Source organism: Filicampus tigris, chromosome 15 (assembly GCF_054856515.1).
Source record: "Filicampus tigris isolate MCC_2025a chromosome 15, RoL_Ftig_1.0, whole genome shotgun sequence".
NCBI classification, from domain to species: Eukaryota; Metazoa; Chordata; class Actinopteri; order Syngnathiformes; family Syngnathidae; genus Filicampus; species Filicampus tigris.
In genome coordinates this window covers 2,343,554-2,369,803 of record NC_141231.1, presented here as the reverse complement: position 1 = coordinate 2,369,803, position 26,250 = coordinate 2,343,554, and the positions used below count along the sequence as shown (strand labels likewise).

General features: G+C 39.3%; 1 protein-coding gene across 3 annotated transcripts; it reads right to left on the bottom strand.

Annotated features, from left to right (window-relative positions):
• Positions 1 to 1,589: 1,589 nt before the first annotated feature.
• On the bottom strand, positions 1,590 to 25,097 carry LOC147135124 (early estrogen-induced gene 1 protein-like). 3 transcript variants are annotated; one of them, XM_086053896.1, is made up of 12 exons: positions 24,943 to 25,097; positions 24,389 to 24,653; positions 17,909 to 18,029; positions 13,146 to 13,175; positions 11,330 to 11,446; positions 11,209 to 11,255; positions 10,960 to 11,120; positions 8,768 to 8,869; positions 6,458 to 6,662; positions 3,378 to 3,499; positions 3,018 to 3,087; positions 1,590 to 2,923 (listed from the first exon to the last, which is right to left on the bottom strand). In XM_086053896.1, exons 2-12 carry the CDS (start codon positions 24,532 to 24,534, stop codon positions 2,878 to 2,880), a joined length of 1,167 nt encoding a protein of 388 aa, XP_085910022.1. In that variant the 5' UTR covers positions 24,535 to 24,653; positions 24,943 to 25,097; the 3' UTR covers positions 1,590 to 2,877. The 3 variants fall into 3 exon arrangements, with proteins under 3 accessions (XP_085910022.1, XP_085910023.1, XP_085910024.1); XM_086053897.1 differs by lacking the exon at positions 13,146 to 13,175; XM_086053898.1 differs by lacking the exons at positions 1,590 to 2,923; positions 3,018 to 3,087 and adding an exon at positions 6,015 to 6,135.
• Between the last annotated feature and the right edge of the window lie 1,153 nt (positions 25,098 to 26,250).

The window sequence follows — 26,250 nt, the reverse complement described above, 5'->3', positions numbered from 1 at the left end:
TCATGGCTCAGCTTCAGAAAACAGATGAGCTGTGATTGGTCGTTGCCTGAGCCCTGAGCATTTATGATGTCATTTTCAGTCGACAGAAGTGACAAAATAGGCCTGCATTGAACATATTCTTGAGAAAAATATGTTTGGGTTGACTTCCGATTTGAAGTGACAAAGGTTCTTCAGCTTCTGACCATGTATTCAGTCAGTCAGATAACAAATTACCAACTATTGGGTCCACACTGAAAAGAAAAAAAAGTATAATTGTACAATCCTGTATTTCAATGAACAAAACTATAAGATTGAATTAATGCATTATGAAATGATATGAGAGGAGCAGTGTGTAACTTGTTTACTGCAGATGAGGAATTGTCAAGTTACACTTTAAACTACAATGGCTGTTCTTGAGAAAAAAACAGAAATATATGGTCCATGTTGAGATCGCAAGTAGTTTTGTAAACATAACATTTGAACATCATCCAAATAACATTATCACTTGTTCTATGCGCAAAAAACTGATTTGTTGATTTGTTTGTGTGGGGATTCTACATTTAGTTGCTCTTGCAACCTCATTTCTTGAACTTTTTTCTTCAATAAATTTTCAACTTTTGTTTTGTAACAACTATAATTCCCTCATAATTTTATGTTCTTATTTTAACTGTGGCTAAAATACTCCCTCACTGAATGAACGTTGATTCTGAACACGCAGCGCAAAAGTAAAAGTGCTAAAAAATGTACAGTGTAAATGCTATCTTAAAGTTAAATTCTTATACTGCTGGCCCAAAAAGGAATAGGAAGAAGTAAAACTTCCTCATGGCATTTTTCATTACTACAGAGGTTCCAAATGAATGCACACACGGGCTGTCACAAGCAAATCTTTTTGGAATCGATTATCCCATTGATTATTCCAAAATTAGCTAAATCACGAAATCGGGGTATGTATAAATAAATATACTCTTCTTTTGCCTCTTCTGACTTAAAGGCTCGTGTCTGCTTCCGCCTCTCTGCTTCTTCCGCCAAAGGCCACGCTGCCCACTCACCGCGCTCACTTTATTTATTATGTCTGCCACTGAAGCCGAAGAGTTGATACCAAGAAAAGGGGCTCATGTTACGTTGATTATATAGAAGACGTGTTTCCAATAGTTACTAAATACTTAAATCTTGGCATTCAAGTAAATCATGCACAAGCTATGAATGTTAAGTTTATGTTAAAACTGATTGAAAATCAGAGTACGTTATTGTTATTACCCTTCTTTAAATAAATATTAATTGGGTTTATTAGTTTGATTGAAATTGTATCCTTCCAGAAACTTTAATTTTGACTAATTGAGGAATAAAAACGACAGACATAATCCCTTGAATGATCTTTATGTTGCAGGAAGCGTGCTCCAAGCAGCCGGCCGTCCACGGCAACAAATGTTTGTGCGGAAACACGGAACTTTGGTTACGGGCGTCGCATAAATAATACAAATTAATAATAAATGAATGAATTAATTCATAGTTTCGAGGCATACATTTTTGCGTCGACCATTTTTGTGGTCAACTTTATCCCAGCCCTGATTTGCACTATTTAACAATAAGGGACGCACTGGAGCAAAAAATAAAGAACAATTGGTCTAACTTTAATAGTTCAAAGTTTTGAAAGGATTCTCTTGGCCCTCAACAGTGAAATGTTCTTAACAGTGTCATTGCCAACCATTTGTTAATTTGCTGGATTTTGTTTTAAAAAAGAAAAACATTTGATAGTCAAAATGAAATTCAGAAGTTTGGCTGTTGCTGTATGTGAAAGACTTCACACGGGCTGAAAGACAAAACAAAGCTCACATTTGTGATTAGTCAAATGAGCATTCAGATACAGTACAGTGTTTCATATGGCCTGCCATATGAGCTTTTGAAAAAATAGACATTTGAAAAAATGAAAAAAACATGTTTGCCATTTAACTTGTAATGTGCATTGCCTTTAAACGTTTCTAGTAATCCTCTTTGATGCGTGCAAATTGTGTAAGCAGGTAATACAGGGATCACATAATATAGAACAGAATAAAAGCTTGGGGCCAGTTGTATGTTCATTAGGACATATTTTGTACAATCAAACGACCTAATCTTGCCTGATTCTACACTTGCTTTTCGTCCCTTAACATTTAAATTGTTTCTTTTAACGCCTGAATGTGATCCTTAATATTCCTAATGAGAAAGAAGTCCAAATTAATGTACATAAAAATCTTATGAGTCTACAAACTCCTGGAGGACTGAAAAAGCATAAAACATTTCTTCAGTGTTCTACTAGTGAAGTGTTCAAGTAATTAGTTGATTTTGAAATGATTAAAAATAATAAAGTGAGAAAATTATTACTGATTTACTAAATTATCTTTTAGAAAAACAATTAAATATACTGTAGACTTGGTTATATTTGATTTGAGTTAATTTGTACAAACAGTGTTAAATGAATGAAGTAGCCTATATTAAATTATTTCTATAAGTGATTTCCAGTCAAGGATACAGTAACTCCTTGACATTCAACAAGGCTCATCCGGCTAATGTGCTCAATAATCTTTCTTTATGCACTAACTTGGGCAATATATTTACATCTCTTGCCCTCATTAGGAACGTGCTAACCACAACATCATTGTCATCATCATTGTGAATCTGACTTTTTACGCCAGATTCGCTTCCTGAGGCAACACACCCATTTTTTATCCAGGCTTGAGAGTGGCACTGGGAGGGAATCGAACCTGCATGAAGGCAGCAGAATGTGGCACTGCCTATATATCATAGTAGTCTTGTCTAAAAGTGGTGTCTCCTTCAAGGCAGATGTACACAATCCCTTACAATCAGATGCTTGAGAATCCTGATTCAGCTTGACCTGCAGCAGACAGGATGTTGCGTCGTTCAATGCGTCTCAATTACCACAGCTTCGAAGACACCGGGTGTTACTCTGTCAAGACACACATGCAGAAGAGAGTGCTCATTTTGATTAAACAGCGGGACATTTGGGTGAGAAATAGGGGGGGGAACACGCAGCAGTGTACCTGTTGGCGAGCTGCGCACCGCTGAGGGTCGTGGTCCCATCTTTGCTGACAAACAATTGCAAGTTGCTGTCTGGAGGAGGAAACAATATTGTTATTTTTTTATCATACCCATTATTGGCCTTTATTTGTGAACCTATAAGCATTTAATACACAGTTTGCATTTCCTGGCGTTATGAAAGTGGTTAAGTTAGACAAAAATTAAAAAGTAAAATAAAAAATAAAAATTCAAAATAAAAATGCTGCAAAAACTGTAAAGATTACACATGATCTCGGTAAGTAATACAAAAACAAATTTAAAGAGAATGAATTCAAGATCTTATTCAAGCAAATTTGAATCCCCAAAAGAGCAGGCGCTCAAACCTTCATTGTTGCTGCTGTCCGAAAAATTCTGACTCTGAACAATCTTTTCCACAATGTCATCAGCATCAATGCGGGTATCGTCCACACAGCTATGTTGCCTCTCCATCATGTCCGTCTTTCTTCTGTGCAACACAACACATAGAAGTTTAGTATCTGAAACATTGTGAATTTTCATACGCCTGATGTCTGCTTTAAAGAAACACACACACTTTACATCATTTAGGATCATCATATCAGGCAAGGGCATCATCCTGTTTTTGTTGTGTTTTTTTTCTGACTCAGATGGTGGAGAAAAGAGGACAAGCAGCATTTGTGAATTTTATTTGTATATTGTGTGACTGGAGTAAATGTTTCCATTCATTTGTGATAGGGATGTCCCGATCCCAATCACATGATCTTAACCCATTAAGCCCTAAAGTGCCTGGCTCAACAGCTCCCCAAAACCTAAAGTCGTCTTTGGAATTACCCTTGAAATCCTAGAGTTTTCCCAGAAATTCAACACCTACAAAATAATGAATATCTCAGCGCTTGTAGTAGACATAAATATAATTCCAAAACAATTTGAGAGCTTAGACGTGTGGCTTTCACACAGGCCTGAGTTTATTCATCTTTACTGTTTCAATCGAAGAGGTAAAAATAAAGTGTCAGTGCAAGAGAAGCACTACTTTTAATTAAAAAAAAAAAAATCGAGTGGTAACTACCATCCTCTTTTCTGTTACAAAGACATCGATATTGTCATTATCTACAAACATATATCTTAACCATATATCACGTTCGACTAGTTCTACAGTCCACAATCGCGTTGTCTATATCACTGCCGTTATTCATTTCAGAGCTCCCGCGATCCGCCATTGCTGCTCGAAAAAATTCCGGATATCCTCCGACGACTCACGACACCGTCACATGTCTATTCTGATGCATTTCATTGGTTAAGAGACCGCGAATTAAAAAATAAATAGAAAATGACGTATACGCTCTCCCAGCTTTAAGGGTAGAAATACGCAACAGCGCTTATGCGGTTATGCGCACCTGTCCTTAATGGGTCAAATCATTATTTTCAGTTGATCGGAAACGGTGGAAAACTAGTTGGATAAAAATTGCGGACGGAAACGCAAACGGAAGAGCGTTTAAAATGATAGGGGGACCGGCCTATTGGCGATTACTATTTGGTCCGGCCAGACAAAAAGGCGAATAAACAGACGGCAGAAGGGTACCCAGGCTGCAGGCGGAAGGCGATAAACGTTCCGGGAAATATTAGGAAATGTCCAGATCTGCATTCTGGTACTTGTCACAGAAATCTAACGTGAAACTAGCATCATGTAATAATGATAATGTTTGTAGTATGGAAATATTGTGAAGAGTGGAGACAATACAACGGTGACAGCATCAGCTTGAAAATGTCACATGGCCAAATTCAGAGCCATGATTGGTCGTTACCTGGGCACTGAGCACCTGGAGCTAGGTTTCCCTTAAAGTTTTTTTTTAAAAATAAAAGCAATATTTCGATCATTTCGAAAAAGTACAATTGCTACTTGTAGGCGTTTCCATTGAAGAGTGTTTGGCTTCTGAAGCGTAATTCTCATAACGTCCCGTCTTGCGAGATCTCATAAGACCTCATGAAATGTTTGCATGAGACTCACGACAGAGCGGAAAACCGTTGAGAGGTAAATGGGTGGGACCCGTACAGTCTGCATGGGGATTCAACAGCCCGGGGCAAGCGGCCACCCGGGGCGCACAGGATCACACTCTGCAGTGACCCGGGACGGGAGTGGCTTGGTGCACATCCCTCGCAGCGCTATGTTTCCATTACACTTTCGCGATACGCTTCCGTATCGACCCGTATCAAAAAAAACACTTCAAAAGTTTTTACTTTTTGCGTTATTTGAGACGTTTTTCAAAACTTCTGTGCTTCCATTACCAGTTTGCTATCGTGCAGTTTGCACATTTTTGAGGGGAATGGAAACCCAGTTTGTGATATTATTTTCAATTGTCAGCAAGTGGAAAAATGGCCACCTCCTGAGATGGCTAAAAATTGGTGGATTTTGCTGCTTTAACCATATTCCACAAACACAATATTAGTCAGAATGCCATGTTTAAACTAGTGGGGGTGCATTTGGCATTGTGTTAAACTTGATAGTGGTACCTGTACCATACCGTGATTTTTCGGCGTCAAAAACGGCTGGATACCGTTTTCTTTTAAAACACCGGTATTAGAAATTAAATGATAAAAAACACGCAGCTCAGGTTACTTTCTTTTTAGGTTTCTTTCCTCTATTCTTATGTGCAATGTCGGGCCCCTTTGACCTACTATATATACTGGCCCATACATGTCAGTTGCGATAAACACACTACTACATTACACAACTGGTGGATTTTATGCTGTCAGTGTTCAACTACATTTGTGTGAATTGCACCTTTGAGTTTTTTTTAAGTGTGTAAGATAAACGTTTAAAAAAAATAAAAAGCAAAATGTCACTGTACAGCTTTGCCTAGCTGCATCGTACACATTTTTAGAATGCTACGAATTACCTGGAACAAGATTTGTACATGGCATTGAGCTTGTGAAAGTTCTTAGAATGTATTGCTTCATGCTGTTTCTTATCTTGTGATAACTTTTTTGTTGTTGTTGAATCCTACCAGTCTATTAGTTCTTAGTGATGGCCTCTGCCAATGATTGAAGAATTTTCAGTAAGACTGAAAAGCCTTGAACGAAGACTGTGACACACTTTCTAGTAGGCCGCAGATGTCTCTTGCAATCCTGAAACGGAATGAATGAATGTCACTGTGTGACTGGGGCTGAATAAAATTAGCTCTATTATGGAACTATGACAAATGCATATTTACTAGTAACAAGCTCCACAGCTCCAGAAAAGTGTCACATAACTTCAATTCCAAACACACTGAATCTGTATATTCTCTCCCGACTCAAAGAATTCTTGAGGAATTTCACCGATATAAGTTTAACAGTCCTGGGTGTCAAACCCTTGACTGGTACCAGTGTGTGCTCTGGGAGAGCGATGCGGGCGATATTTTGCATGATATGGGTTTGTTTGCTACAAGAGCATAGTAAGTGTGATCACCTGGACGATCTATTGGACATGATGGCAGCTACGGAGGGTAGCGGAGGTCTCTCTGGCTTGGTGGGAGTTCCTTGTTGATGCAGTTGTGTTGGGGTGGAGGGATATGGGTGCGCAAACCCACATGAAGCGTTGCTGCTGGAGGAAGTGTTTCGATGGTGACTGAGATCGGTCAGGCTGGAGGAGCGAGAGTGACCTGTGCTGTAACCTAGAGAAGGAGACAAGCTTTGACCTACGTATAACAACCACTTCACTGGTTATTTCTGATTAAAGTAAGTTTAATTAAGCAGGAATAATGAATTATATACACCTCTAAATATAACAATTGTTACAAACTGGTGTATACATATATATTCTATTTCTATTGCCTCAGTCACAAAACAGTGATGCAAATGTGTACAGTGGCACCTCGGAATTCAACAACAATCTGTTCTGTGATGCTCGTTGAACTTCCAAAAAAAACAAGTTCCCCGTGAACTCAATTATATTTACAGTATATTCTATTATAATGAATTCATTCCAGCATCCAAACTATTGCCATCATAAAACCCATTAACTATGTAGTTACTTTTAGCATTGTCATAAAAGTAAAGTGGTACCATGACAGAAGAGTTTCATTTTTTCCGTGACCAGGATTGAAACTCAGTTTACAGCAAGAAAAATGTTCCCTTTTCAAACCCTAAAAAAGGATTGGTCAAATTTACCAAAAAAATGGGTTAAAATTAGTTGTTAATTACGTGTCCGACCGATCCTTTGGCTAAAACGACCAATCTAGAATGGATAGTGTTTTCAACCAATGTATATTGGCGGCAGGACCAACTGATGCAAATTGGTCATTTTGACCAGGATATTGGTTAATTTGTGTAGAACCCTAAAGGAAGCCACCACTCTAAACTGGTTGGGTTGGAAGTTGGAACCATCTGTATTGTGCTTGAGCCTATCCCAGCAGTCTTCAGGTAGTAGGCAGGGTACACCCTGAATTGGTTGCCAGCCAATCACAGGGCACACAGAGACAAACAAACATTGGCACTCTCCACATAGGAAGCCCGGGGGCAGATTTGAACCCATGACCTCTGCAATGTGAGGTGGACACGCTAACCAGTCGACCACCATGCCATGGTCCGCCAGTATTTCTTCCAGAGCCATAGGGATAATATAATTTTAATTAATCAATTGTTAATTAATATACTTATTTTGTAGGTCTATATGTGCTGCACACTACACACTATACAGCAAAACCGATGGGCGAGTGAATGTCCTTTCCGTAACCAATTTCATTGGCTGTTTGGCTCACCAATAAAATTGGTATGTATAAAACCAACCGGATCGGTCAATGTCTGACCAAAAATTAATTTCAGTAACATGAAGAAAAAATGTTGTCACATTAATGGACATTATTTTTCTTTATAATCGCAGGTGGCTGCCATGTCTCGCCACCATATTGCTTCTACGGGAACCCGAAGGAGACAAACTTAGCCAGCGTAGTTCCTCCACATCATGACTACCGCATGTTTAAAATCAACAAATGCGGTGCACTTACATTGCCACTTGAGGGAATGCTATAAGTTGTTTGCGATAACATTTTGCATGTACCTCTGCCAAAGAAATTGCTGGTAGGCCCGCGACGTGTGATCTCTCTCAGGCACCGTAGTGCACACGCTTCAAAATGCATGCACTTCGAATTTAGGTTGTTGCATTCTATTCGCTCACCATTAGATGGCACTAAATTGTACGCATTGGGTCTTTAACAATGATTAATTATGGGTCATGTTTCATAGATGTACTTCATGCATTTTTTTTGCGACAGGTAAAAAATTGAAATTACTAATATTTAAAACGTTGAAACGGAAAACACATAAAGCACTTTACCTTTTGATCCCAACTGACGCTTAGGCTAGGTTCACACCGCAGGTCTTAATGCTCAATTCGGATCTTAAAAAAAAAATCCGATTTTTTCGTGTAAGCGTTCATATTACATGATAAATGCAACCTCAGTCTTGTCTGCTGTATGAACACATGTGATACCAAAGTGACCCGTATGCGCAGAAGAAGAAGAGACGACGTCACTCCCGACATTGTATCTGCAAAAGTAAATTTGGTCCAGCGTGTCGGGGCATTTCTACAGTCAAGCCTAAAGAACCTTTCCCCTTAACACTTAGCAACTCCACATGCTCAAGACCGCTTATAAACTGTCATGACCCAGAGCAGAGAAATTTTGTCATTTTTCACGCTGGTAAAATAAGGTTTACTGGAACATTTACAAAAGGAAGCAAAATTCCCGACAATGATGCATAAATAAGGAAGTGGTATAACCTGATATCTTGCTATGCTGGCTGGCAAAGCTGGAGTTGCGGAAATGACCAGTGTGAAAGGTATCATCTTGGTTGGAGACATTTCCCCCCTCGTCAGGTTGTCCTGCATCCCAAACGTATTGGGGGAGAAGAAAGTTAAGGAGCAGAAAAACACAAAACCCTGAAGAGTTGAGGTTTGTTGTGGCATTAATACTCCAAAACCAAATCGGTTATGGGATCGAGTAACGGCTGGAGATGTAGGACCACAGATGGGTTCTATTTTGTTTCAAGAGTTACAGATGGGTGTGCCAGGATGGTGGATGGACAAATTGGACACGTGATTACTTCATTCCAAAGAGCAAAGTAAGTTGAAGTCCAGAGGGCGGTGTGAGGTTATGTCAACAATCATGAAAATATGCAAGTCCGCTTACAGAACAGGAAAATTTGGGTGAAACATATAGCATGCTGCCCATTTTAATGAATGATTTATTGTACTTATTCAAACTACTGTAGTACTGAACTATTCTTGTACATCATATTCATAATTTTATTGTTCTGCCTTAGTGTGTCATTTACCAGTCACTGTGTGACTGAATCAAAATCTATCACACTTTTTTGGGGTAATGACTTATACGTGTACAGTATATGTCAGCACTCAACACATTTTGTGATCAGACCCGGTCATGGCAGAGGTTAACTGGACTGCTACCTAATGGCACCAACTGTTTTTTTTTAATTTATTTTTTTATGATGGACAAAAATGGGTGGATTTTAATGCTTAACTCTTATTCCACAAATGTAATATTAATCATAATGCCATGTCTCGACTAGTGGGACTGCATAGAACATAATATTGTAAAGAACATTTTTGGGTCAACTTCCGCTTTAATGAATGGAACATTTCAACTAAAACTGAATCACTTCCTTTTAGAATTATGGGTTGAAATTAAGACAGCAAATATACTGATAAATAAACCTTTAAGTAGTTTGGTGAAAGCTAAGAGAATCAACAAAGCTGGGCAGTCCGTCCCTGGGTCGGACCGGTCGGACCATCCGGCCCGGCCGGATGCCCATTTTTGGGGCAGAGGGGTGGGGGTGACAAATTTTTAAAAACGGCTGGACTAAGCATGGCCGGAAGTGGATTTTAGTCCGGCCTGCTAATCGGCCCTCATGCGTTTGACGTGGTCGCGAGGCGGCCAAATTTCATCTCAGCCTACTCGGTGAAAGGCTTCTTTTTAGGCTTCTTTCTACTCCCGCAACGGCGAGAGCAACAACTGCCGCATTGATTCACATGACCGACGCATTGTGCTGTTGGCGACAGGTCTGCAACACATGCCACGCACACATCAGGAATTGTTGCTGCTCTGATCGGTCCCTTATGTCACATGTTGCGATGACATACAGTTTACCACACGGAGAGGAGAAAAGAATGCAGCATGCAGCTCGTTGCTGCTGCAAAGCAAACTAGTTTGGAAATGAAATTAAATGCATCATTTAATTAGCATTAAATTTGAAACTCGTGTAGCAGGCACGATATCCATAGTTGTCGCTGTCTTTTTGAAGCGACGCCCCCCGACTTGTTTCAAAACAACTTGTGTCCACGAGTATATTCAAGCTGCGCGCAGCACTGACTCAAGGATGACGCTGGCACATCAAGGTGGAGTTCATGCATTTCATCTGGCGTCTTCTCGACTTCTGGAAATATGCAAACCTGCTGTGTATAGTGGTTTGCTGGTATGATTTTACTTTGAAGGCCGCGAAGGAGGGGAAGTATGCAAAAATAAATAAGTAACTTGTTGACTACGACTTCTGGCTGTCTGTTGGACCCAAATAATTTTACAACACGACAAAACCAACCCCGGGGCTCACAATGGAAGTCAGCACACGCAGTAGTAAAGTACTAGTGGCGCATTTTGAAGCATGTTTGAAGCGTGTCCAGAGCGGGTTTGAATAGTACATTAGCCAGCTAATGATCCTTGAAAAGCCTCTGCCGTTCGCATCTCTCCCGCGGCGGCGTCAATCACGGACACTTTTTTTGGGGGGGGAGCCGGGGGGTGATGATTTTTATGAATAAGGGCGGGGGGTACCCGGAAGGGTACCCAGGTCAAGGGTGGAGGGTCGCGGCCGGACCAAAAAAGGGTCAAGTGCCCAGCTCTGAGAATCAAAATAATGCCCAAACTACTTTGTATGTTAATACATACACAAAGGAGTTACCTGAGCTGCGAACTGATGTCTGTCTAGGTTTATAGGCACAAGGTCCCTCCACAATTGTGCTGAGTGGTTGTATTTTGACATCAGTGCTATCACCCTTACAGTCCAGCTGTAGGGTGGGATCCTCATCTCTCACAGAGACCGATTTTGCCGTGCTGGGAGGCCTGTTGATAAAACCACATGAGATCTTTTTTTTTTTTTTTTTTTTAAGGAACCAGAAGGAATTGATCTCTGACAGAAATAAAGACCTACATTTTAAAGCATGGATCCCCAGACAGAAGCGTCATCCCAATGGTCACCTGATAAATAGATGGAAAAGACATGCATGACTCAGTGAATCTGCTGAGCTGTCTGGAATGCGTGTCTACCTTACCTTGAGAATTGAGTTGTCCTGGCGGGTATTTTTTGTGTCATAGCCCTCCAGGATGCAGCAGCGAACTGTAGAACCAGAGCCCGCAAATTCTGCAATGTTCAGGTCAGCAAAACCCAGCTGGACATAGTAACACATGCAGATTAGAGGAAACAACACAACATTTAAAGTGGTAGTCAACCCAAACTTATTTTTTTCAAGAATATGTTCTATGCAGGCCCACTAGTTGAAACATGGCATTGTGATTGATATTGCGTTTGTGGAATATGATTTAAGCAGCAAAATCCACATGTTTTTAGCCATCTCAGGGGTCGGCCATTTTGTCATTTCTGTCGACTGAAAATGACATCACAACTGCTCAGGGCTCAGGTAACGACCAATCATGGCTCAGCTTCAGAAAACAGGTCAGCTGTGATTGGTCATTGCCTGAGCCATGAGCAGTTGTGATGTCATTTTCAGTCGACAGAAGTGACAAAATGGCCGCCCCCTGAGATGGCTGAAAACGGGTGCATTAACTCTTACTCCACAAATGCAATATTTATCAGAATACCTTGTTTCAACATATTCTTGAAAAAAATATGTTTGGGTTGACTTCCGCTTTAAGGTGAAAGATGAATGCATACTGAAATGACTAAGCTGAGCCCAAGTATGATTTCCTTTTTATATCTTTTGTTCTTATTTGATACAATAGGGCGTGTTGCTTCTTTTTTGAGTGTAATTCAGTCCATATAACATTCACATGTTTATGGGGAAGCAGGAATGACTGTGTTCAATTCTGTAACAGCCTTTAACATCTTCCTTCGGGATTTTCTAGCCATTCAGCACTTTTTCCGACATGAGAGGTCTTATGATGGAGGTTGTGAGTCTTTGGTGATGTCCTTTTTAAAATATTGTGTGCAAATTGATCCTGTTTGTGCTACCTCAAATTGTCACAAATATTTCTCAGCTATAGCTCTGAACTTTTCCAGTTGTCTGCAAATTAGCTACAACATCTTTGATTGCTTCCAGACTGTTTCAAAATAATCTGTTGATTTAATGATTTAGTTAGACAAATCAATGCAATAGGAAACACCCAGGCAACAAAACAGACTTCCCACTCACATGTCCATTAAATTAGGCTCAAATGATATATGCCAAGGTGCCATTTCTTAAGTTCAAGTTCAAGAATCTAATTCAGATGTAAATACTGCAAAATGAAAGTGGAAGTCTAGTCTCATATTCATCTTTTTATGTCAAACCCGACATTATGTATGTTTTCAGTAATACAGCATAAAATAAAGGAAAATGGCCACACTAATGTATTGTGATTTATGCAAATTATTTTCTACTCTATTGTGGTCTGTCCAAACATTCAGTTATGTGCTATTGTCGACCATGGTATTTGCTAAGGATACTCCATAACACACATGGGATTGTTGATTATAATCACAATTACAGAGAATCCCGTTCAAGTTAAAAAAAAGGTTATACAGTAGTGAGACAATCATAATATTTGCTGAATAAAATGTAAAATGTGAACTTGAAATCCTAGAGCAATGTATAGCTTACTATACAGTTGGATATCTCTACAGCATATTGCTAGACTGGACTGCTTCGGGTTCAGTTGTTACCACACACAGTCAGCCAATGAACATTTCACACTTATTACCTCTTGGCTGCGTCACAATACCCCTCTTAAAAGGTGTCACATGGTTGGTTTTTAACCCTGCCCTTTGCCACTGGGAATGTTGTAAAATTATATTTTATGAAGGAAGCATGAAAGCACTGAAATATGTTAGCTAAAACATACGTACTACTGTAGATTAGGAAACAATGTTACCTTTGAAAAGGCTTTTCCTCCTTTAAGCTCCTGCAAAGATGAATATAAATGAGTAAATTCATTCATTAGGACTGATTAAAAATATAATATGGGGCAATTAAATACATTCAATGGCCAGCCATGTTATTGGGAGACTTGTAGTCCACGCACTTTAAGTTTTACCTTATGGATGTCATAATTTTCCAATAGGTAAAACCAAATTAAAGTTGGATTTTAAAGCGGAAAGTCAACCCAAACATATTTTTTTCCAGAAAATGTTCAATGCGGGCCCACTAGTTGAGACAAGGCATTTTGATTAATATTGCATTTGTGCAGTAAAATCCACCCGCTTTTAGCCATCTCTGGGGGCGGCCCTTTTGTCACTTCTGTCGACTGAAAATGACATCACAAGTGCTCAGGGCTCAGGTAACGACTAATCAATCGCGGCTGACCTGTTTTCTGAAGCTGAGCCAGGATTGGTCGACAGATGTGACAAAATGGCCGCCCCCTGATATGGCTAAAATCGGGTGGATTTCTCATAATTCCACAAACACAATATTAATCAGAATGCCCTGTTTCAACTAGTGGGCTTGCATAGAACATATTCTGGCCAAAAATATGTTTGGGTAAGCGGAAGTCAACCTAAACACAATTTTTTTCCAGAATATGTTCCCAGCAGGCCCACCTTTAACAATGATAACCATGATATTGAAGGCGTATAGAACAACAATGCTAATTTAACAGTCAATATTGTGTCTCTTACATGAGACTATCCTTGCATTTGTATTGTTGTTCTGTAGGATTCTCCTGCTAAGTGCCAATTCCAGGGATGAGTTAGGCTGATGTGGTGATTTTGTGGGCTGTAACACATTTGCCAACCCTGTGGTCAATCTTGAGTGCTATCTGTATCATGTAACCAGTCCTAAGAGGGTGTATACCGTAGTATAAAGGGCAACGTCTTCATTTTTTTTACAAACATTAATATGGATAATATTTTATACAGACGTTGAACATTTTTCAACTGTAAATAATGTTTTACTATAAAGTGACAGTGGCATTTACAACAAAACAAAATGGACAGAGAAATGCAGAGAAATAGCAACAACCCAGCCAGACTTGGCGGAACTAATCTGTAAGCATGCACCTCCCTATAACATAAACATGGACGTATACAACATTGCAGAGTAAGCACATGACAGTGTACCGAAACACTATGTGCTAGAAAAGACTCCCAGTCTCCACATACCATGAGATCATTTTTATGAGTTCGCAGGGTGCTTGTTTACCAAATCCAATGAGAATTTTGATAATAATTTGGGAGACAGTTTCTGTGCCTCATCAGTGATGCTGTTTAGATTGGCAATGGAGTTTAAATGGGTTCAACAGTAAAATCTTTAATGTCTACGAATGATGTGAGTTAGGCAGTCAGGGTTTGTGGTGAGTAACAGGCAGCTTGCTCAAATGCACAACGACATGCAAGACAGGAGTGCTGTTGAAAATCCGAAAAGGTTTGTTGCAAATAAACAAAGTTGAAAAAAAAGTTTGAAAGGCGCATATGACCAAAATGTAGGGATTAAAAAAAAATAAAAAAAAAAAAAGCAAATGGGACACAGCTCAAATGAAGATAACCAGACCAAGACTGCTTAGGTCGGGTACACACATAAAGACAAGCAGGCCGTTTTTGTCCCGATTTTTCCCCTTCCCGACCAAGAACATCAAACAGCCGAGGATCTTATGTCTTATAAGATTGTCCTATAGATTGTCCTCCTGTTTTAGTTAGTGTTGTTCCGATACCGATATTGGTATCGGGTGGTATCTCAATACCGCATTAAAACGCTGGTATCGGATTGGCCGGTATTAACAAATAAAACGCAGATGCTGGTTAGCGATACTGGTATCATTATTTGAACGCAGCGCGCATATTTAAAGCCGCATGCGGAAGGAAAATATGAGGAGAAGCCTTATCCATTATTAGCGTTATTGGTCATCGGTCTATTTATGTCTAGTTTGGTGAAAAAGGTTGCTACTTGCTATAAGGACATACATTGGAGGCAGTTGCTTGGGGGGACTTTGATGCTATCAAGAGCCTGCAATTACTTTGGGGGCATGTCGGCTGGATCTTTGTCTTGTAGCAAAGCATGTTGCTTTTGTTTGACACAGTACATCGATCACTAGTTTAATGGTGTAAAACGTCTTTCATGAAATGGTTTGTGTCCACATAAACCTTTCGAAGCTTTTCGAGCTCGACGAGTTTGTTTACAACACATCGCTCAGCAAAATGTTCTATAATGTTCCATCAGCGTACATGAAATTTGTATACCTATATAATTAACAGATTAATGTTGAACAGCAGTGTGAAGTCAATCTTGAATGAAAAGTCAAAAGAAAACAATAACTGGTATAAAGTCATCAGATCATAACCTTGTATGTTGTGATGGTGTTAAGTGGTCACGTTGAAGATTTGACAGCCATTGTGCGCGTCTGCTGTCAAACAACTTCGTTTTTGCCTCCGGTTAATTTGAATCACTGCCGGTATCACAAAATAAAATCCATAGTTGACCGATTAGAGCAACCATAAACAGCACAGGTGTTAACCATTTTTAGAAACACATAACTGACTTCTGTTATCCCACTCACTCGACCGCCTGCCCATACAAATGTGACGTCACGCATTGGGGGGTCGGTTAGAATCACTGAATATATTTTAGAAGTACAAATGCTGCACCTTGCTTTATTACAAATGTACATTCATGTGAATACAGTATGTAACCCTAGTCTCACTCTCACAAGCACGAAGAGCTATGAAAATAGGCTGATTAATCAACATATCGCCGCTGTCCTGTGAAAAACACTTATCTCCAATTTTGGAAACTTTTTTTAATTTTCACTTTAATGCGATGTCTGTAACGCGGAAACATGATTCATGTAAAAATAAGAAAGTGAAAAATAATGGCGATACGTTTTTTTTACATGACAGCGACGATATGTATTTTATATGAATATATGAATATATATGAATAATTTTACATCCAAGTGAGTGCAATTCTTTAGAATTACAAAAAAAAAATTGTGCTTATTTTGGATTTTTTTCAAGCGGTGAGGTATCGGTACAGTATCGGCATCGGCCAATACTGCACAGCCAGGTAGCGGAATCGGTATTGGGGCCAAAAAGTGGTATCGGGACAACACGAGTCTTAGTAGTGTAAAGAATTTATTTGTCAAAATAAAATCGAATAAAACCTGTGATCACATGAGATTTTTGCCTCGGAGGACTTAGGCTACTTCGATATCGGCGGTGGAAGAGAATCTTAATGAGTGTGATGCCCTATATTAACATGGTGAGTGAGAGTACACCACACACAGTACAACCAAAACTGTTAAATGCCTGATTCTTTATCTTTGTGTGTAGGGCAGGAGTGTCCAAAGTTTTGACTCCAAACCCAGTCCTCAAAGGCCTTTGTCTTGCAAGTTACATGTCTCCCTCATCCAACACACCTCATTCAAATGATAAGCTCATCAGCAAGCTCTGAACAAGCCTGATAATGATCATGATCATTTGAATCAGGTGTGTTGGTCGAGAAAGACGTGTAAAACAAGCAGGACAGCGGCCCTCGAGGACCGGAGCTGGACATGCCTGGTGAGGGGTCTGCAGCAGTCTTTTAAGATTAGAAAAATCTCTACGCGTGTACCGGGCCTTAGAAACCAGCAAATTACACATACAGCCTGATCAGACAACAAGGCACACCTGGAAAAGACATGAGTGGAATTAAGGAGAAGGCTGATTGGATGAGACATGATGATCAGAGCAGATGCAGGGGAATCATGGCAGACAGCAGTTAAATTAATGAGACGTGTGTTACAGTGAAAAACATCAACCAAAATCCCAACATGAACTAAACATAGGTAATCAAACTAAAAGAATATCAATCACAGGAAAACTAGGGGGGGCATTCGTCTATGCTTTAGTCCGTCTACGAGTTCCTGTCTATATTTCAGACCCGCCCTGTCGGTCCGAGTCAGTCTAACGGCGTCGAGAATGGACTTTACCGGTACCCGTCGCAGCAGGTGCCCCACTCCTGACACACAGCCAAACTAATACAAAATAAAGCAGTGTTGTATACCTTTCGGTCCCACAGATGCAACGACGTGCGCCATTTTATTTTTATTTCAATGATCACCAAGCTGTGCGTGTTTGTGTGTCCGTTGTTTTTATTTGATATTTTTCTTTATTTGGTGACGTGTCTGCCTGTGCAGCGCCTGTGTGTGACATGAAAATTATGTTTTCGACACCGTTTTGCTGTCGCTGACGAAGGACGGACTGGGACCACGTGGGTCGGCCGCAAATATCGACCGGTAGTTATAGACGGATAGACGATGCCCAGCTCTAAGGAAAACCATAACAGTTTGTTTTTTCCTGAGAGAAAAAGAGACGTGCCTACATTTGAAAGTGGTGTTTTTTCAGCCATGGTTTCTATTGGAAGGAATATCCTTGAAACCAAAAAGCCTTGAATAGTTCATATCAGATGAAATGAATGACCATGAGAGTAGTGCCATTGGACAGGGAAAAATAAAGTAAACCTTATGTATCTATCTTCATTCACTATTGCCTACAATTTCACCTAAAAATACTTTCCTATAGAGTGGTAAAGAGAGCACAACAACAAAGAACTCACACATTAGTTGATGATTAGGCCCACAGCTTTAGGTAGTCCTCGCACTTCACTTCTGTGTCTGTATATCTTAGTACTATATTTAAGAGATGTCTGCTGGAAATGGTAGTTTACCTTGCGTACGGAGACCCTGCAGATGCAGGGTTCCAATATGCCAGTTACTGGATTAGCGCTCATTTTACACACAAAAGAGAACTTCTTCCTCCATCGGACACAGTTCTGTTGCACCTCCTCCCTGTAGATAGAGACGTACAAAGACAGATCAAATGCTTGACGAAGCACATTGTGAACTACATGATACACATCTGAAATTGCTTTTTGAATGGGCACTGCATACGTGGATTGCAAAATATAACATTTACTGGATTGGTACATATAATAAGAGACGATTAAAGATACAGAATTTATATAAGGTAGATTATTAGAAAGACCTTCTGTTGGCTTTCATTTCGCTTATCATTATTACCCCCACAGTCACAGTATTGCAGTGCATATGGAAATGAACGGCAAAATAACAAGGACAACTCAATCTCATTTTTGGAATTTGGGAGTTAGTAGTACAAAATGTGGCCTCATGGGAATGTGGTCCTCCCTTCTCAGCCTGTGAGCAGATTTGTCAAACTAAACTAATAAATGAGAGGCAGAGGAAGAACCCACCCAATGTCCAAAACTGCAGCAAGGTTACTAGGAAACTAATGCTAAAGAGGTCAGTGGTTTGCAAATGTCACAACACACACACACACACACACACACATAGGGGACATCAGCATGCTGGCTTTTCCCAGCTTGGTGGTGAACTCTGATGTTATCTCTCCTGTCGATCTCATGTTGTAGGACATACAGTAAGAAAAACATCCACATGAGAACGCTCCAGATCGCTACATGCGCTGCACTTAACAGTAATTACACAACGCATTATGTGTAGACTCAGGCCTTTGTTTTCTTGAAAGATAAGCTCAAAAATACTGTAAACGTTCTATGGAGAATGATGTGAAAATGTGGGATGGAAGTATGCTTATAATGCAAAGAAAAGGATAATCACACCACCGGCAAGATTAAAGCGGAAGTCAACCCAAACATATTATTTTCAAGAATATGTTCCTAGCAGGCCCACTAGTTGAAACACGGCATTCGGATTAATTTTGCGTTTGTGGAATATAAATTAAGCAGCAAAATGCATTCGTTTTTAGCCATCTATGGGGGCGGCCATTTTTGTCTGACCTGTTTTCTGAATCTGAGCCGTGATTAGTTATTGTGAGCAGTTGTGATGTCATCTTCAGTTGACGGAAGACAAAATGGCCGCCCCCAGAGATGGCTAACAACAAGTGCATTAACTCTTATTCCACAGATGCAATATTGCCCAGAATGCCCTGTTTCAACTAGTGGTCTTGCATAGAACATATTCTTGAAAAAAATATGTTTGCGTTGACTTCCCATTTAAGTACATAGAAACTTTGAGAAAACTTTTAGAAACTATCACGGTATAGTTTGTTTCCTTGGGTACACTGCAAACCATGGTTGGCGTGTTAATATTTTTCATATTTTCGTGAAGGCGAACATTTGACATAGATGTTACAATTGCTCTCATTTGCAGTATAGGGTACCTAATGAAGTGGCTGCTGAGTGTTCATCCTGTCAATCAGACTCATAAGACTAATACATTCAACCATAATATTCTTCATCAAATTTGAGAGGATGTTTGTGGATCAAAAATAAAGAGGTGAAACGTGATCAAATGGTTGGTAATTGATTGAGCGGACAGTATTTTTGCATAATTAGCAATTCAGCCAAATCATGAGGTTACCTCTCTATAGATTAAAATTGTCAGCAATCAAAAAGGTTGCACACATGTGCACAAGCCACACAAAGTAAACACTGTGTAGCAGTGAGGAAAATGGCCTGATAATTTGGGGAAAGCCCTAACCATGTAGTATGAACTTTGGCCCCAGCTTCAAACATCATTAAAGTGGAAGTCGAGTCAAAAATCTTAACAATATGTTCTATGCATCCCCATTAGCCTAACGGTACACTGATTAATATTGTGTTTGTGGTATATGAATCAATTAATTACAATTACAACATAAGACAAAGATAATGACATTCAAAGATTCCCCCCACAATAAAACATTGGTTGATTTTTTTTCTCTCTGTTGTAAAGTTTAGCAAATACTAAAGGATAAAGTTTTGTTTAACAGTCTAACCTTCTGCCTGGAATTCATGTTGTTATTGTTGAAAGCGTTAAGGGACCAAAAAATATGTTATTTTACTCACTACATATCTTTTGTTTGATAATCATCCGATTAATCGGTTACCGGTTGGGCCCTAGAATTGTTCACTGTTTGCCAAATTACCACTTATGAGATGTTTTGAATTTAGTTCATTTCCACCATACAGCGTTTGTATCTCAAGTTAGCACTGGCAAATCAAAGCAAACCAAAAAAAGGCTGAATAATGGCTTGTATCTCCAAAAACGCAGAAGTTGTTTCACTCGCATCACAACACTGTATTATAAATACGAGTATATATACAGTATGTGACAATTGAATTACCTTCACAGGATGAAATGGCCATCTATATATCTAAAGTCTATCTCTCTGTCTGTCTAACGTCGTTCGAGTCCAATCGAGTGAGTGTTGATTTATCTGTCTTTTGGAAACAGAGAATGCTACAAAGAAAATTTGCAAGAACTGAGAGGCCAGAGACAAAGGGGAAAAACTCAAACTATTATTTGACTGTGACTCAATCCTGCTTTGTGCTCTAAATAGTGAACTACCTGTTTCTATTTAATTCCAAGATAAGAAAAGACTCCAAGAGACATCCTCATTACACCAAAGCATTCGTGGTACATTGCTAAAAGCTTGTCATACATAGTACGTCAGTATGAGTAATATTCATATCTAAAAATAGGGACTAGTAAGACTTATTTGCCTCTTAATCCTGGTAGTTTATCCAAGAAAAATCTTGTCTGCTCAAATATGAATATAATAAAACAACGCTAACCCAGATTTGGTGCAGGCTGAAGCGTGCTTTAATAAACTTTGCTTTCTTTTCAAGTTCTCAACATTGCTCAAAAGAGAGAGGAAATCATTCAATATATTGACAGTTAACTTGTCCTTTTTCAATATATACCGCTGCCCACTTTGCGCATGAGACCAATGCCTTGAATCTTTGCAACACAATCAGAGGGACTTTCCCCCATTTTCTATGGTCAGCGGTGGATGAAAGTTAGAGAGACAAGGAACGGTTTAACAGGTTCTGCAACATTTTTTACCACTCATCATTTCACAATCGCACCATTGTGCGACAGGTTGCTACAAGTTGCTCTCTATATTGCTGTGCGGTTATGCATTGCATAGCTGGTGTAATACAATCTCCAAGACACATTTTAATTTCAGTACAATTATGAAGGATCAAACAATAATTTGCAAATTTGGTCAAATAAAAGGCAAATACATGCCGCCCAAAAACAAAACAAAACAAACATACCAATGATCTACCAAGCAAAACAAAACAACACTTTTAAAAATTGATTTATCAGATGGTGTTGAATCACTGCCACATATTGTAATGACAGTGTTTACAGACCACAGAAATACTGTATCGGCCACATTCTGGGTTGAACACTGTAATCTGGGGTGCACTTATTGTACTAGGCCTACGTGGTACACAAGTAGATCCTGTTCAGGATCGTGGGAAGTTGGAGCCTATCCCAGCAGACTTCAAGCAAAAAGAAGACTGCACCCTTTACCGGTCGCAACATAAAAGACAGACAACCTTTCACACGGCCACTTAGTGGGAATTGAATCCACACTACCTGCATGGGGAGCAGGTGAATGTGAATGGACCATTACACCATTAGTGACTCAAACCGTATTAGTCAAAGCTATATTAAAGACATTAAAGTGACATGCTAAAGCTTGTTTGATGCTTGACGCATCGGAGAGGTCCACATGGGAAAATTGCGTCATTTCAGAAGACACGCCCCTCCGTGCGCTGTTCACGTGACCCAAATTTTGGCACCATGCACCTACAAAAGTTTTCAACTTCCTGATTCTTTGTTTTAAATTAATTGGTTATATGCATGTAACGGTTCATTCACCCTTACATTTTGTATTATTACTTTAAACCAGTGTTTCTCAAGGCACATATTTCACCTCGGAAAAAATCTCACAGCACACCATTTAGCAAAACGAATCACAAAAAGTGGCTATACAATAAATTATGTAACTTTTGTCACCTAGTGGAAGAGTATTTTATTGTTTTGTCTGTTACTATATGTGGTAGGCATAAATAATTTAACAAAACATTTTTTTTTTAAATACATATATTTTTTGTCAAAGTAATTACCATTGGATGATTTCCCACGGGACACCTGATGATCTCTCATGGCACACTGGTTGAGAATCACTGCTTCAAACAATTGTCAATAAAGTTATCTTATTAAAGTTGAAGTCAACTCAAAAATGTTCTTTACAATCATATGTTCTACACGGCCCCACTAGTCTCAACCCGGCATTCTGATTGATATTGGGTTTGAATTAAGCAGTAAAATCTACCTGTTTTTATCCATCTCAAGGAGCAGCCATTTTGTCACTTGCTGTCGACTTAACATGACATTACAGTTGCTCAGGGCTCAGGTAACAACCAATCACGACTCACCTGTTTTTTGAGTTTGGTCATGTGACGTTTGCAAGCTGAGCTGTGATTGGTTGTTACCTGAGCACATAACATACTATTGTAAATCAAATTTCTGAGTTGACTTGCCCTTTTAAAACTACAACTGTTTTCAACCTCTGTTATGGTCCATTGTAGTTTGTGCTGTTTACGCGCTCATTTGTGCTGTTTACAACTCAACAGCTCATCCATTTTTGTGTGCAGCACTTAAAAAAAATGTTTTTTGTTTATCTTTTCACTGTATTCTTTCAACATTGCCAGCAGAGCAGAATCATTTTTTTCTGACTCAGGAACAGATTCCAAAGGACCCCCACATATTTGTGTACTCACCTATTTGTAGATTTTTTTTTTTTCAACTCAGCCTCCACTTTTTGCTGAAAATTCACAGATTCACTGTTTTTGTGCTAACAATATTACATCTAGGTGTCAAGGAACTGTTGAAGTGAGTTGAGGAGCTTCATTTACAAAAATGTACAGTAGTTCTTTGCTGTCATCTTTTGGCTTTTACAAGGAACTAGATAGAGTACATTTACACGTTATTGGGGGTTGTCAATTTTCACAAATTTTCAGTATAGTCAGTAATCCATTGAATTCTAATCATTAAAAACCTTCACTGATTTGGGACATTTATGCTCTTTCCTCAGTCTGTATCTCCTCCATTAAGTTGCTGTTTAAGTGTGTCTGGGGGCTTTTGCAGAGGGAAATATGTCAGAAATGAGTTGCCAGGTAAATAGTTATAAACTAATGTACTAGTTCAGTAAACGTTACTAAACATTAGTCTAATCCATGTCACACATACTTGGAGAAAGTTTTGGAAGCAAGACCATTGTTTTTATTGAACTTCTCTCTGCCTTTTTTGTTTATTGTGCAAACAGTTCCTGTTGTCATGGGGAACACCTTAGCTCCAATGACAAATCTCTGAGTTTGCTCTTGGCACTCGATACCCAATGGACACTAAAGTAAATTCAAGTACCATTGCAGTACAGAACAAAAGGTCATGAGCATGAACGTCACCTCCGTGTTACCAACATGCAAGTTAATACTGCGCTTTGCCCTTTTTAACTATGATGTTATGTAATTTTAGTAGTTAATGTGTCATTATTTACATTGCTCATTGCTACTTCGGACCATTACATTAACACTTAGCACTTTATCAAACTTGACTGCATGTACAGAGAGAAGCCAGTAAACAGTATTGTATACAGTACTTTACTTATACATTATCGTAATCTAGGTGTAAACTCATGAAGCAAGTTGCTGTAAACCCCTATTGCAGCTTTGCCCAATGGGCCATCTGACATCCCAACTGATACCAACATGCTGCAAGAGAATGGCTCACAGCCCAGGCTATTGTTAAGCAGTAAAATCCAACAGTTTTTCTCTATCTCAGGCGGCGGCCATTTTGCCACTTGCTGTCGACTAAAAATGATATCACAGATGCTCAGGGCTCAGATAACGACCAATCATGGTTCGCCTTCAGAAAACAGGTGAGAGGTCGTTACCTGAGCCCTGAGCAACTATGATGTCATTTTAAGTCAGCAGCAAGTGGCAAAATGGCTGCCCCCTGAGATGGACAAATACAGGTGGATTTTACTGCTTAAATCAGAATGCCATGTTTTGACTAGTTGGTCTGCATTGAACATATTCTTATAAATAATTTTGGGGGGTTGACTTCCTCTTTAAGGCAACTATACCAGGGAACCAAAGGGTGACACTTCTTGCTGTAAAGGTGAACTGACCACACGTAGATGCATATGTGGCTTTCTTTTTGTAAAAAAGGAAAGGAAAAGAAAAAAAGCAATATCACTAGTAGAGAGCTGCTTAAAACGCCCTCCTGCTGAGGGCAAAGTCAACATTAGCCACGACTTTACTGCGTTTGTTGGTCGCAACAATGTGTGTGTATAAAGGTGTGTTTAATACCTGGCTGACAAAATGGCAAAGTCCCCACCATCGATCAACCGGATCTTACAGAAGAGCACTCCGTTGACAAAAGGCACTGCCGTAAGCTCCTCTAATGTAAAATGTACTTGAAACTTGAACTTCTTCTTTTTCATCAAAAAAGACATTATTCTCAGGTACTGAATTGCGCTCGTGACTAAAAATGAAATGACAGAAAAATGTGTTCAACTTCGCAGCGGTGGTTGGGACTCCTTTGCTTTTGGGTTATTCATCTCGGTAGTCTGACCTGAAATATAAAAAAAAATAAACTTGAGATACAACATTCGTATCTGGAGTTTAAAAACAGCAATAGCGCGCCTACTTAGTGGTTTTGATAAGGGCAAAACAACTTTAACAAAGCAATTTGTTTGAGAGGTTACAGTGACTTCACAGTTGTCAACTGTGCTTTACGGGTTTGGCTTTGCAGAAGAGGCGTAAAAATAAATGGTCCGGTTGGTTCGGACTATCTTGAAAACAGCTGCCACGCAAACACACCCACTCGACTCAAGTTTGTAAAAATGGGGACTAAATCTCACCGTTCCGGTGTCTTGCTGCTCCTCGCTCGGTGATACGGTGCAGGTGGGCACCGCTGATGACAACTGCTGGCTGCCTACTTGGTAGTTTCTCGGCTCCAGTGCGTCGAAACGACCTTTTCCCTCCGCTGAAGAGTTCAACACTTACCGGCCAGGGAGGCTCGTGAACGGATCGCAAGGAGTTTAGGGACTGTCAATAAAGTCAAAGTACAGCTACGCGTGCGAAAGTTGCTCGAGGAAAGGCCCGAGTAGCAGTAGCAGATTGATTAAAAAAATAATAATAACAAAAATATAAATATATAAATTAATTCATTCATTCATTTTAAACAAAGGAGATAATAAAATAAAAATACAGAGTATGACAAAATAATGTATATAGACAGACACACCAGTAAAGGGTAAACTTGACGACCAAATTCATTCAGACATCACGAGATTAATACAAATTAGTGTTACCTTTACCCTCTAAAATTATAGGAGGTATTCAAAGTGCTGGCTATTACTACTTACCAACGTACAACCCCGCAAGAATTATGGAATCACCTGTCTCAGAGGAGGTTCATTCAATTGTTTCACAGTCATGACACAAAACTAAAGTCATTTCAAATGGCAATTTTCTGGCTTCAAGAAACACTAAAACAAATCAAGAAAAAATGTGGTAGTCAGTAACAGTTACTTGTTTAGACCAAGCAGAAGAACACAAATATGGAAGCACTCAGTTATGAGGGGAAACAATTGTGGAATCATGAAAAAACAACACTAAAAGAGCACTCATTTGCTAGCCATGGCACTGACCTTATGTGTCTTTCTTCAGAGAATTTTTTTCACAGTTTTTGTTCTATGGCAAGATGCACGATTATCTTGAAAACATATTTAATAATGCCCAAACATCCTTTCAATTGATGGGATAAGAAAAGTGTTCAAAACGTCAATATATACTTGTGCAATTATTGAAGATGTAATAAGAGCCATCTTTGCCAGTGCCTTTCCCCGACATGCATCCCAGTATCATCAATGACTGTGGAAATTAATTAGCATGTTTTTGCTCGGGCAGTCTTTTCGATAAATCTCATTGGAACAGCACCAAACAAAATCTTACCCAATCAAGATTCACCATTTACTATTGAATATGGCTTTCTTCCAGTCATCCACAGTCCAAGATTGCTTTTCCTAAACCCAGTAATCCTCAAATAGTGTATAGAATTCTTTTCCCCTGACGTACAAGAATAAAATGTAATTGCACATCCACTACAGTAGGTGCCAGTGGCGCGTTCATTTATTATTTAGTTCAGAAAAATTGATGCACTGCAA

Bases quoted from the DNA above. Each gene is read 5' to 3' on its own strand.
- LOC147135124 (XM_086053896.1), bottom strand. From the start codon at position 24,534: ATGTCTTTTTTGATGAAAAAGAAGAAGTTCAAGTTTCAAGTACATTTT. The intron at 11,447-13,145 runs GTAACATTGTTT...TACTATGTCCAG, and splicing joins GAGGAAAAGCCTTTTCAAAG to CTGGGTTTTGCTGACCTGAA. The intron at 11,256-11,329 runs GTAAGGTAGACA...TCTATTTATCAG, and splicing joins AGGACAACTCAATTCTCAAG to GTGACCATTGGGATGACGCT.